The 13,536-nt window shown below is 50.7% G+C and overlaps 1 protein-coding gene across 3 annotated transcripts in view; it reads left to right on the forward strand.

The window, feature by feature from the left end:
* LOC140428683 (myosin-7-like) overlaps positions 1-13,536 on the forward strand; it is a 324,346-nt gene that overhangs the window by 264,115 nt on the left and 46,695 nt on the right. For all 3 annotated transcript variants that reach the window (XM_072515412.1, XM_072515413.1, XM_072515414.1), the window contains 2 exons: positions 2,918-3,267; positions 10,359-10,483. In XM_072515412.1, coding sequence (XP_072371513.1) covers positions 2,918-3,267; positions 10,359-10,483 — 475 coding nt within the window. The remainder of the gene's footprint in view (positions 1-2,917; positions 3,268-10,358; positions 10,484-13,536) is intronic.

Raw genomic sequence — 13,536 nt, forward strand, 5'->3', positions numbered from 1 at the left:
TGGGACTTCGATGTTGTGGCCATTTTGGAGACATGGATCGGGCAGGAACAGAAATGGTTGTTACATTTGCCGGGGTTTAGATATTTCAGTAAGCTCAGAAAAGGTGGTATAAGAGGGGGATGGGTGGCATTGTTAGTCAAAGACAGTATTACGGTGGCAGAAAGGACGTTTGATGAGGACTCGTCTACTGAGGTAGTATGGGCTGAGGTCAGAAACAGGAAAGGAGAGGTCACCCTGTTAGGGGTTTTCTATAGGCCTCCAAAAAGTTCCAGAGATGTAGAGGAAAGGATTGCAAAGATGATTCTGGATAGGAGCGAAAGTAACAGGGTAGTTGTTATGGGGGCCTTTAACTTTCCAAATATTGACTGGAAACGCTATAGTTCGAGCACGTTAGATGGGTCCTTTTTTGTCCAATGTGTGCAGGAGGGTTTCCTGACACAGTATGTAGATAGGCCAATGAGAGGCGAGGCCATATTGGATTTGGTACTGGGAAATGAACCTGGACAGGTGTTAGATTTGGAGGAAGGTGAGCACTTTGGTGATAGTGACCACAATTCAATTACGTTTACTTTAGCGATGGAAAAGGAAAGGTCAAGGATAGGCCGCAGGGCAAGAGTTACAGCTGGGGGAAAGGCAATTATGATGCGATGATTACGATGCATAGAATGGGGAGGGAAACTGCAGGGGATGGGCACAATTGAAATGTGGAGCTGGTTCAAGGAACAGCTACTGCGTGTCCTTGATAAGTATGTACCTGTCAGGCAGGGTGGAAGTGGTCGAGCGAGGGAACCATGGTTTACAAAGGTAGTTGAATCACTTGTTAAGAGGAAGAAGGAGGCTTATGTAAAGATGAGACGTGAAGGTTCAGTAAAGGCGCTCGAGAGTTACAAGTTAGCTCGGAAGGACCTAAAGAGAGAGCTAAGAAGAGCCAGGAGGGGACATGAGAAGTATTTGGCAGGTTGGATCAAGGATAACCCTAAAGCTTTCTATAGATATGTCAGGAATAAAAGAATGACTAGAGTAAGAGTGGGGCCAGTCAAGGACAGGATAGGTATATACCGTAGTAGTTGTGCGTGGAGGAGATAGGAAAGGTGCTAAATGAATATTTTTTGTCAGTATTCACACAGGAAAAAGACAATGTTGTCCGGGAGAATACGGAGATACAGGCTACTAGACTAGAAGGGCTTGAGGTTCTTAAGGAGGAGGTGTTAGCAATTCTGGAAAGTGTGAAAATAGATAAGTCCCCTGGGCCGGATGGGATTTATCCTAGGATTCTATGGGAAGCTAGGGAGGAGATTGCTGAGCCTTTGGCTTTGATTTTTAAGTCATCTTTGTCTACAGGAATAGTGCCAGAAGACTGGAGGATAGCAAATGTTGTCCCCTTGTTCAAGAAGGGGAGTAGAGACAACCCCGGTAACTATAGACCAGTGAGCCTTACTTCTGTTGTGGGCAAAGTCTTGGAAAGGTTGATAAGAGATAGGATGTACAATCATCTGGAAAGGAATAATTTAATTAGAGATAGTCAACACGGTTTTGTGAAGGGTAGGTCGTGCCTCACAAACCTTATTGAGTTCTTTGAGAAGGTGACCAAACAGGTGGATGAGGGTAAAGCAGTTGATGGGGTGTATATGGATTTCAGTAAAGCGTTTGATAAGGTTCCCCACGGTAGGCTACTGCAGAAAATACAGAGGCATGGGATTCAGGGTGATTTAGCAGTTTGGATCAGAAATTGGCTAGCTGGAAAAAGGCAAAGGGTGGTTTTGATGGGAAATGTTCAGACTGGAGTCCAGTTACTAGTGGTGTACCACAAAGATCTGTTTTGGGGCCACTGCTGTTTGTCATTTTTATAAATTACCTGGAGGAGGGTGTAGAAGGATGGGTGAGTAAATTTGCAGATGACACTAAAGTCAGTGGAGTTGTGGACAGTGCGGAAGGATGTTACAAGTTACAGAGGGACATAGATAAGCTGCAGAGCTGGGCTGAGAGGTGGCAAATGGAGTTTAATGCAGAAAAATGTGAGGTAATTCATTTTGGAAGGAATAACAGGAAGACAGAGTACTGGGCTAATGGTAAGATTCTTGGTAGTGTGGATGAGCAGAGAGATCTTGGTGTCCATGTACATAGATCCCTGAAAGTTGCCACCCAGGTTGAGAGGGTTGTTAAGAAGGCATACGGTGTGTTAGCTTTAATTAGTAGAGGGATTGAGTTCCGGAGTCGGGAGGTCATGTTGCAGCTGTATAAAACTCTGGTGTGGCCGCATTTGGAGTATTGCGTACAATTCTGGTCGCCGCATTATAGGAAGGATGTGGAAGCATTGGAAAGAGTGCAGAGGAGATTTACCAGAATGTTGCCTGGTATGGAGGGAAGATCTTATGAGGGAAGGCTGAGGGACTTGAGGCTGTTTTCATTAGAGAGAAGAAGGTTAAGAGGTGACTTAATTGAGGCATACAAGATGATCAGAGGATTAGATAGGGTGGACAGTGAGAGCCTTTTTCCTCGGATGGTGATGTCTAGCATGAGGGGACATAGCTTTAAATTGAGGGGAGATAGATATAAGACAGATGTCAGAGGTAGGTTCTTTACTCAGAGAGTAGTAAGGGCGTGGAATGCCCTTCCTGCAACAGTAGTGGTCTCGCCAACACTAAGGGCATTCAAATGGTCATTGGATAGACATATGGACGATAAGGGAATAGTGTAGATGAGCTTTAGAGTGGTTTCACAGGTAGGCGCAACATCGAGGGCCGAAGGGCCTGTACTGCGCTGTAATATTCTATGTTCTATGTTCTGTATCTAACACCATGCTGTACCTGTCCTGGGAGTTCTGGATGCTGAATTGAGTGATGATTCCATTTATATCCTGGTGTCCTCTGAATAAGCTGCAGGAAATAACCACATTTCCTGATTTCTTTGGCAACAGGAAAAAGTTGGCCATTCGTCTCCAAGAAGCAGAGGAGGCGGTGGAAGCGGTAAATGCCAAATGCTCCTCCCTGGACAAGACAAAGCATCGCCTGCAGACGGAAATTGAGGATCTGACCATTGATCTGGAAAGAGCCAATTCAGCTGCAATCGCTTTCGACAAAAAACAACGCAATTTCGACAAGACAATTTCTGACTGGAAGCAGAAGTTTGAGGAGACTCAAGCTGAGCTGGAAGCATCACAAAAGGAAGCTCGGAGTCTGAGCACTGAGCTCTTTAAACTGAAGAATGCCTATGAAGAGTCACTAGACCACCTGGAGACTCTCAAACGAGAGAACAAGAACCTTCAAGGTACTATCCCCATCAAACACTCCCAGGACAGGTACAGCACGGGGTTAGATACAGAGTAAAGCTCCCTCTACACTGTCCCCATCAAACACCCCCAGGACAGGTACAGCACAGGGTTAGATACAGAGTAAAGCTCCCTCTACACTGTCCCCATCAAACACTCCCAGACAGGTACAGCACGGGGTTAGATACAGAGTAAAGCTCCCTATACACTGTCCCCATCAAACACTCCCAGGACAGGTACAGCACAGGGTTAGATACAGAGTAAAGCTCCCTCTACACTGTCCCCATCAAACACTCCCAGGACAGGTACAGCACGGGGTTAGATACAGAGTAAAGCTCCCTCTACACTGTCCCCATCAAACACTCCCAGACAGGTACAGCACGGGGTTAGATACAGAGTAAAGCTCCCTCGACACTGTCCCCATCAGACACTCCCAGGACAGGTACAGCACGGGGTTAGATACAGAGTAAAGCTCCCTCGACACTGTCCCCATCAGACACTCCCAGGACAGGTACAGCACGGGGTTAGATACAGAGTAAAGCTCCCTCTACACTGTCCCCATCAAACACTCCCAGGACAGGAACAGCACGAGGTTAGATACAGAGTAAAGCTCCCTCTACACTGCCCCCATCAAACACTCCCAGGACAGGTACAGCACGGGGTTAGATACAGAGTAACGCTCCCTCTACACTGTCCGCATCAAACACTCCCAGGACAGGTACAGCACGGGGTTAGATACAGAGTAAAGCTCCCTCTACACTGTCCCCATCAAACACTCCCAGGACAGGTACAGCACGGGGTTACATACAGAGTAAAGCTCCCTCCACACTGTCCCCATTAAACACTCCCAGGACAGGTACAGCACGGGTTAGATACAGAGTAAAGCTCCCTCTACACTGTCCCCATCAAACACTCCCAGGACAGGTACAGCACGGGGTTAGATACAGAGTAAAGCTCCCTCTACACTGTCCCCATCAAACACTCCCAGGACAGGTACAGCACGGGGTTAGATACAGAGTAAAGCTCCCTCTACACTGTCCCCATCAAACACTCCCAGGACAGGTACAGCACGGGGTTAGATACAGAGTAAAGCTCCCGCTACACTGTCCCCATCAAACACTCCCAGGACAGGTACAGCACGGGGTTAGATACAGAATAAAGCTCCCTCTACACTGTCCCCATCAAACACTCCCAGGACAGGTACAGCACGGGGTTAGATACAGAGTAAAGCTCCCTCTACACTGTCCCCATCAAACACTCCCAGGACAGGTACAGCACGGGGTTAGATACAGAGTAAAGCTCCCTCTACACTGTCCCCATCAAACACTCCCAGGACAGGTACAGCACGGGGTTAGATACAGAGTAAAGCTCCCTCTACACTCTCCCCATCAAACACTCCCAGGACAGGTACAGCACGGGGTTAGATACAGAGTAAAGCTCCCTCTACACTGTCCCCATCAAACACTCCCAGGACAGGTACAGCACGGGGTTAGATACAGAGTAAAGCTCTCTCTACACTGTCCCCATCAAACACTCCCAGGACAGGTACAGCACGGGGTTAGATACAGAGTAAAGCTCCCTCTACACTCTCCCCATCAAACTCTCCCAGGACAGGTACAGCACGGGGTTAGATACAGAGTAAAGCTCCCTCTACACTGTCCCCATCAAACACTCCCAGGACAGGTACAGCACGGGGTTAGATACAGAGTAAAGCTCCCTCTACACTGTCCCCATCAAACACTCCCAGACAGGTCCAGCACGGGGTTAGATACAGAGTAAAGCTCCCTCTACACTGTCCCCATTAAACACTCCCAGGACAGGTACAGCACGGGGTTAGATACAGAGTAAAGCTCCCTCTACACTCTCCCCATCAAACACTCCCAGGACAGGTACAGCACGGGGTTAGATACAGAGTAAAGCTCCCTCTACACTGTCCCCATCAAACACTCCCAGGACAGGTACAGCACGGGGTTAGATACAGAGTAAAGCTCTCTCTACACTGTCCCCATCAAACACTCCCAGGACAGGTACAGCACGGGGTTAGATACAGAGTAAAGCTCCCTCTACACTCTCCCCATCAAACACTCCCAGGACAGGTACAGCACGGGGTTAGATACAGAGTAAAGCTCCCTCGACACTGTCCCCATCAAACACTCCCAGCACAGGTACAGCACAGGGCTAGATACAGAGTAAAGCTCCCTCTGCACTGTCCCCATCAAACACTCACGGGGCAGGTACAGCAAGGGGTGAGATACAGGGTAAAGCTCCCTCTACACAATCCCCATCAAACACTCACAGGGCAGGTGCAGCAAGGGGTTAGATACAGAGTAAAGCTCCCTCGACACTGTCCCCATCAAACACTCCCAGGACAGGTACAGCACGGGGTTAGATACAGAGAAAAGCTCCCTCTACACTGTCCCCATCAAACACTCCCAGGACAGGTACAGCACGGGGTTAGATACAGAGTAAAGCTCCCTCTACACTGTCCCCATCAAACACTCCCAGGACAGGTACAGCACGGGGTTAGATACAGAGTAAAGCTCCCTCTACACTGACCCCATCAAACACTCCCAGACAGGTCCAGCACGGGGTTAGATACAGAGTAAAGCTCCCTCTACACTGTCCCCATCAAACACTCCCAGGATAGGTACAGCACGGGGTTAGATACAGAGTAAAGCTCCCTCTTCACTGTCCCCATCAAACACTCCCAGGACAGATACAGCAAGGGGTTAGATACAGAGTATACCTCCCTCTACACTGTCCCCATCAAACACTCCCAGGACAGGCACAGCACGGGGTTAGATACAGAGTAAAGTTCCCTCTACACTATCCCCATCAAACACTCCCAGGACAGGTACAGCAAGGGGTTAGATATAGAGTAAAGCTCCCTCGACACTGTCCCCATCAAACACTCCCAGGAGAGGTACAGCACGGGGTTAGATAAAGGGTAAAGCTCCCTCTACACTGTGCCCATCAAACAATCCTAGGACAGGTACAGCACGGGGTTAGATACAGAGTAAAGCTCCCTCGACACTGTCCCCACCAAACACTCCCAGGACAGTTACAGCACCGGGTTAGATACAGAGTAAAGCTCCCTCTACACTGTCCCCATCAAACACTCCCAGGACAGGTACAGCACGGGGTTAGATACAGAGTAAAGCTCCCTCTTCACTGTCCCCATCAAACACTCCCAGGACAGATACAGCAAGGGGTTAGATACAGAGTATACCTCCCTCTACACTGTCCCCATCAAACACTCCCAGGACAGGTACATCACGGGGTTAGATACTGAGGGTCAGTACTGAGGGAGTGCCGCACTGTCAGAGGGTCAGTACTGAGGGAGTGCCGCACTGTCAGAGGGTCAGTACTGAGGGAGTGCTGCACTGTCAGAGGGTCAGTACTGAGGGTGTGCCGCACTGTCAGAGGGTCAGTACTGAGGGAGTGCTGCACTGTCAGAGTGTCGGTACTGAGGGTGTGCTGCACTGTCAGAGGGTCAGTACTGAGGGAGTGCTGCACTGTCAGAGGGTCAGTACTGAGAGAGTGCTGCACTGTCAGAGGGTCAATACTGAGGGAGTGCCGCACTGTCAGAGGGTCAGCACTGGGGGAGTGCTGCTCTGTCAGAGGGTCAGTACCGAGGGAGTGCTGCACTGTCGGAGGGTCAGTACTGAGGGAGTGCTGCACTGTCAGAGGGTCAGTACTGAGGGAGTGCTGCACTGTCAGCGGGTCAGTACTGAGGGACTGTCACACTGTCAGAGTGTGAGCACCGAGGGAGTGCTGCACTGTCAGGGAGTCAGTACTGAGGGAGTGCCGCACTGTCAGAGGGTCAGTAGTGAGGGAGTGCCGCACTGTCAGAGGGTCAGTACTGAGGGAGTGCCGCACTGTCAGATGGTAAGTACTGAGGGAGCGGTGCACTGTCAGAGGGTCAGTACTGAGGGAGTACCGCACTGTCAGAGGGTCAGTACTGAGGGAGTACCGCACTGTCAGAGGGTCAGTACTGAGGGAGTGCCGCACTGTCAGATGGTAAGTACTGAGGGAGCGCTGCACTGTCAGCGGGTCAGTATTGGGGGAGTGCCGCACTGTCAGACGGTGAGTACTGAGGGAGTGCTGCTCTGTCAGAGGGTCAGTACTGAGAGAGTGCTGCTCTGTCAGAGTGTCGGTACTGAGGGAGCGCTGCACTGTCAGAGGGTCACTACAAAGGGAGTACTGCACTGTCAGAGGGTCAGTGCTGAGGGTGTGCCGCACTGTCAGAGGGTCAGTACCGAGGGAGTGCTGCACTGTCGGAGGGTCAGAACTGAGGGAGTGCTGCACTGTCAGAGGGTCAGTACTGAGGGAGTGCTGCACTGTCAGCGGGTCAGTACTGAGGGACTGTCACACTGTCAGAGTGTGAGCACCGAGGGAGTGCTGCACTGTCAGGGAGTCAGTACTGAGGGAGTGCCGCACTGTCAGCGGGTCAGTAGTGAGGGAGTGCCGCACTGTCAGAGGGTCAGTACTGAGGGAGTGCCGCACTGTCAGATGGTAAGTACTGAGGGAGCGGTGCACTGTCAGCGGGTCAGTACTGGGGGAGTGCCGCACTGTCAGAGGGTGAGTACTGAGGGAGTGCTGCTCTGTCAGAGGGTCAGTACTGAGGGAGTGCTGCACTGTCAGAGGGTCAGCACTGGGGGAGTGCTGCTCTGTCAGAGGGTCAGTACTGAGGGAGTGCTGCTCTGTCAGAGGGTCAGTTCTGAGGGAGCGCTGCACTGTCAGAGGGTCAGCACTGGCGGAGTGCTGCTCTGTCAGAGGGTCAGTACTGAGGGAGTGCTGCACTGTCAGAGGGTCAGTACTGAGGGAGTGCCGCACTGTCAGAGGGTCAGTACTGAGGGAGTGCTGCACTGCCAGAGGGTCAGTACTGAGGGAGTGCTGCACTGTCAGAGGGTCAGTACTGAGGGAGTGCCGCACTGTCAGAGGGTCAGTACTGAGGGAGTTCCGCTCTGTCAGAGGGTTAGTACTGAGGGAGTGCTGCACTGTCAGAGGGTCAGTACTGAGGGAGTGCCTCACTGTCAGAGGGTCAGCACTGAGGGAGTGCCGCACTCAGAGGGTCAGTACTGAGGGAGTTCCGCTCTGTCAGAGGGTTAGTACTGAGGGAGTGCTGCACTGTCAGAGGGTCAGTACTGAGGGAGTGCCGCACTGTCAGAGGGTCAGTACTGAGGGAGTGCTGCACTGCCAGAGGGTCAGTACTGAGGGAGTGCTGCACTGTCAGAGGGTCAGTACTGAGGGAGTGCCGCACTGTCAGAGGGTCAGTACTGAGGGAGTGCTGCACTGTCAGAGGGTCAATACTGAGGGAGTGCTGCACTGTCAGAGGGTCAGTACTGAGGGAGTGCTGCACTGTCAGAGGGTCAGTACTGAGGGAGTGCTGCACTGTCAGAGGGTCAATACTGAGGGAGTGCCGCACTGTCAGAGGGTCAGTACTGAGGGAGTGCTGCACTGTCAGAGGGTCAGTACTGAGGGAGTGCCGCACTGTCAGAGGGTCAGTACTGAGGGAGTGCCGCACTGTCAGAGGGTCAGTACTGAGGGAGTTCCGCTCTGTCAGAGGGTTAGTACTGAGGGAGTGCTGCACTGTCAGAGGGTCAGTACTGAGGGAGTTCCGCTCTGTCAGAGGGTTAGTACTGAGGGAGTGCTGCACTGTCAGAGGGTCAGTACTGAGGGAGTTCCGCTCTGTCAGAGGGTTAGTACTGAGGGAGTGCTGCACTGTCAGAGGGTCAGTACTGAGGGAGTTCCGCTCTGTCAGAGGGTTAGTACTGAGGGAGTGCTGCACTGTCAGAGGGTCAGTACTGAGGGAGTGCCTCACTGTCAGAGGGTCAGCACTGAGGGAGTGCCGCACTCAGAGGGTCAGTACTGAGGGAGTTCCGCTCTGTCAGAGGGTTAGTACTGAGGGAGTGCTGCACTGTCAGAGGGTCAGTACTGAGGGAGTGCCTCACTGTCAGAGGGTCAGTACTGAGGGAGTGCCGCACTCAGAGGGTCAGTACTGAGGGAGTGCCGCACTGTCAGAGGGTCAGTACTGAGAGAGCACTGCACTGTCAGAGGGCGAGTACTGAAGTTAGGGTTGCACTGTCAGAGGGTCTGTACCGAGGGAGTGCTACACTGTCAGAGGGTCAGTACTGAGGGAGTGCTGCACTGTCAGAGGGTCAGTAATGAGGGAGTGCCGCACTGTCAGATGGTCAGTACTGAGGGAGTTCCGCTCTGTCAGAGGGTCAGTACTGAGGGAGTGCTGCACTGTCAGAGGGTCAATACTGAGGGAGTGCTGCACTGTCAGAGGGTCAGTCCTGAGGGAGTGCCGCACTGTCAGAGGGTCAGTACTGAGGGAGTGCCGCACTGTCAGAGGGTCAGTACTGAGGGAGTTCCGCTCTGTCAGAGGGTTAGTACTGAGGGAGTGCTGCATTGTCAGAGGGTCAGTACTGAGGGAGTGCCGCACTGTCAGAGTGTTAGTACTGAGGGAGTGCTGCACTGTCAGAGGGTCAGTACTGAGGGAGTGCCTCACTGTCAGAGGGTCAGTACTGAGGGAGTGCCGCACTCAGAGGGTCAGTACTGAGGGAGTGCCGCACTGTCAGAGGGTCAGTACTGAGGGAGTGCCGCACTGTCAGAGGGTCAGTACTGAGAGAGCACTGCACTGTCAGAGGGTGAGTACTGAAGTTAGGGTTGCACTGTCAGAGGGTCAGTACCGAGGGAGTGCTGCACTGTCAGAGGGTCAGTACTGAGGGAGTGCCGCACTGTCAGAGGGTCAGTACTGAGGGAGTGCCGCACTGTCAGAGAGTCAGTACTGAGGGAGTGCCTCACTGTCAGAGGGTCAGTACTGAGGGAGTGCCTCACTGTCAGAGGGTCAGTACTGAGGGAGCGCTGCACTGTCAGAGGGTCAGTACTGATGGAGTGCCGCACAGTCAGAGGGTCAGTACTGAGGGAGTGCCTCACTGTCAGAGGGTCAGTACTGAGGGAGCGCTGCACTGTCAGAGGGTCAGTACTGAGGGAGTGCCTCACTGTCAGAGCAGAGTGGAGCACTGCTTAAATTGTGTATTGGTCTCTGCAGTAGAAGCTTAAATTGTGTTTCTCTCGGTGACAGATGAAATCTCCGACCTGACTGACCAGATTAGTGAAGGCAGCAAAACCATCCACGAGCTGGAGAAAGTTAAAAAGAGCCTGGAGCAAGAGAAGAGCGAGCTGCAGGGAGCGTTGGCCGAGGCGGAGGTAGGTCCAATTGAGAGCTGGAGAGTAGGAATGAAAGGAAAAATGCAATGAGTTGGCCTTGTCGGGTCGGGGGCTGGAACATGCACCTTGCTAAAAGTGGACTTCTCGAGATTTAAAAAGTTGTGAAATGTAGTTTTGAGGAAGGATGGAGTGGATCTGTTGGAGAAAACATAGAACATAGAACATAGAAAATACAGCACAGAACAGGCCCTTCGGCCCACGATGTTGTGCCGAACCTTTGTCCTAGATTAATCATAGATTATCATTGAATTTACAGTGCAGAAGGAGGCCATTCGGCCCTTTGAGTCTGCACCAGCTCTTGGAAAGAGCACCCTACCCAAACTCAACACCTCCACCCAACACCAAGGGCAATTTGGACATTAAGGGCAATTTATCATTGGCCAATTCACCTAACCCGCACATCTTTGGACTGTGGGAGGAAACCGGAGCGCCCGGAGGAAACCCACGCAGACACGGGGAGGACGTGCAGACTCCGCACAGACAATGACCCAAGCCGGAATCGAACCTGGGACCATGGATCTGTGAAGCAATTGTGCTATCCACAATGCTACCGTGTTGCCCTTAAGAACAAATAAATCTACACTATATCATTTTCCCGTAATCCATGTACCTATCCAACAGCTGCTTGAAGGTCCCTAATGTTTCCGACTCAACTACTTCCACAGGCAGTGCATTCCATGCCCCCACTACTCTCTGGGTAAAGAACCTACCTCTGATATCCCTCCTATATCTTCCACCTTTCACCTTAAATTTATGTCCCCTTGTAATGGTGTGTTCCACCTGGGGAAAAAGTCTCTGACTGTCTACTCTATCTATTCCCCTGATCATCTTATAAACCTCTACCAAGTCGCCCCTCATCCTTCTCCGCTCTAATGAGAAAAGGCCTAGCACCCTCAACCTTTCCTCGTAAGACCTACTCTCCATTCCAGGCAACATCCTGGTAAATCTTCTTTGCACCTTTTCCAGAGCTTCCACATCCTTCCTAAAATGAGGCGACCAGAACTGTACACAGTACTCCAAATGTGGCCTTACCAAAGTTTTGTACAGCTGCATCATCACCTCACGGCTCTTAAATTCAATCCCTCTGTTAATGAACGCGAGCACACCATAGGCCTTCTTCACAGCTCTATCCACTTGAGTGGCAACTTTCAAAGATGTATGAACATAGACCCCAAGGTCTCTCTGCTCCTCCACAATGCCAAGAACTCTACCGTTAACCCTGTATTCCGCATTCATATTTGTCCTTCCAAAATGGACAACCTCACACTTTTCAGGGTTAAACTCCATCTGCCACTTCTCAGCCCAGCTCTGCATCCTATCTATGTCTCTTTGCAGCCGACAACAGCCCTCCTTACTATCCACAACTCCACCAATCTTCGTATCGTCTGCAAATTTACTGACCCACCCTTCAACTCCCTCATCCAAGTCATTAATGAAAATCACAAACAGCAGAGGACCCAGAACTGATCCCTGCGGTACACCACTGGTAACTGGGATCCAGGCTGAATATTTGCCATCCACCACCACTCTCTGACTTCTATCGGTTAGCCAGTTCGTTATCCAACTGGCCAAATTTCCCACTATCCCATGCCTCCTTACTTTGTGCAGAAGCCTACCATGGGGAACTTTATCAAATGCCTTACTAAAATCCATGTACACTACATCCACTGCTTTACCTTCATCCACATGCTTGGTCACCTCCACAAAGAATTCAATAAGATTTGTAAGGCAAGACCTACCCCTCACAAATCCGTGCTGACTATCCCTAATCAAGCAGTGTCTTTCCAGATGCTCAGAAATCCTATCCTTCAGTACCCTTTCCATTACTTTGCCTACCACCGAAGTAAGACTAACTGGCCTGTAATTCCCAGGGTTATCCCTAGTTCCTTTTTTGAACAGGGGCACGACATTCGCCACTCTCCAATCCCGTGGTACCACCCCTGTTGACAGTGAGGACGAAAGGATCATTGCCAACGGCTCTGCAATTTCATCTCTTGCTTCCCATAGAATCCTTGGATATATCCAGTCAGGCCCGGGGGACTTGTCTATCCTCAAGTTTTTCAAAATGCCCAACACATCTTCCTTCCTAACAAGTATTTCCTTGAGCTTACCAATCTGTTTCACACTGTCCTCTCCAACAATATCACCCCCCTCATTTGTAAATACAGAAGAAAAGTACTCATTCAAGACCTCTCCTATCTCTTCAGACTCAATACACAATCTCCCGCTACTGTCCTTGATCGGACCTACCCTCGCTCTAGTCATTCTCATATTTCTCACATATGTGTAAAAGGCCTTGGGGTTTTCCTTGATCCTACCTGCCAAAGATTGTTCATGCCCTCTCTTAGCTCTCCTAATCCCTTTCTTCAGTTCCCACCTGGCTATCTTGTATCCCTCCAGCGCCCTGTCTGAACCTTGTTTCCTCAGCCTTACATAAGTCACCTTTTTCCTCTTAACAAGACATTCAACCTCTCTTGTCAACCATGGTTCCCTCACTCGACCATCTCTTCCCTGCCTGACAGGGACATACATATCAAGGACACGTAGCACCTGTTCCTTGAACAAGTTCCACATTTCACTTGTGTCCTTCCCTGCCAGCCTATGTTCCCAACTTATGCACTTCAATTCTTGTCTGACAACATCGTATTTACCCTTCCCCCAATTGTAAACCTTGCCCTGTTGCACGTACCTATCCCTCTCCATTACTAAAGTGAAAGTCACAGAATTGTGGTCACTATCTCCAAAATGCTCCCCCACTAACAAATCTACCACTTGCCCTGGTTCATTACCCAGTACTAAATCCAATATTGCCCCTCCTCTGGTTGGACAATCTACATACTGTGTTAGAAAAGCTTCCTGGACACACTGCACAAACACCACCCCATCCAAACTATTTGATCTAAAGAGTTTCCACTCAATATTTGGGAAGTTAAAGTCGCCCATGACTACTACCCTATGACTTCTGCACCTTTCCAAAATCTGTTTCCCAATCTGTTCCTCCACATCTCTGCTACTATTGGGGGGCCTATAGA

The sequence above is a fragment of the Scyliorhinus torazame genome, chromosome 8 (assembly GCF_047496885.1).
Source record: "Scyliorhinus torazame isolate Kashiwa2021f chromosome 8, sScyTor2.1, whole genome shotgun sequence".
Lineage (NCBI taxonomy): Eukaryota > Metazoa > Chordata > Chondrichthyes > Carcharhiniformes > Scyliorhinidae > Scyliorhinus > Scyliorhinus torazame.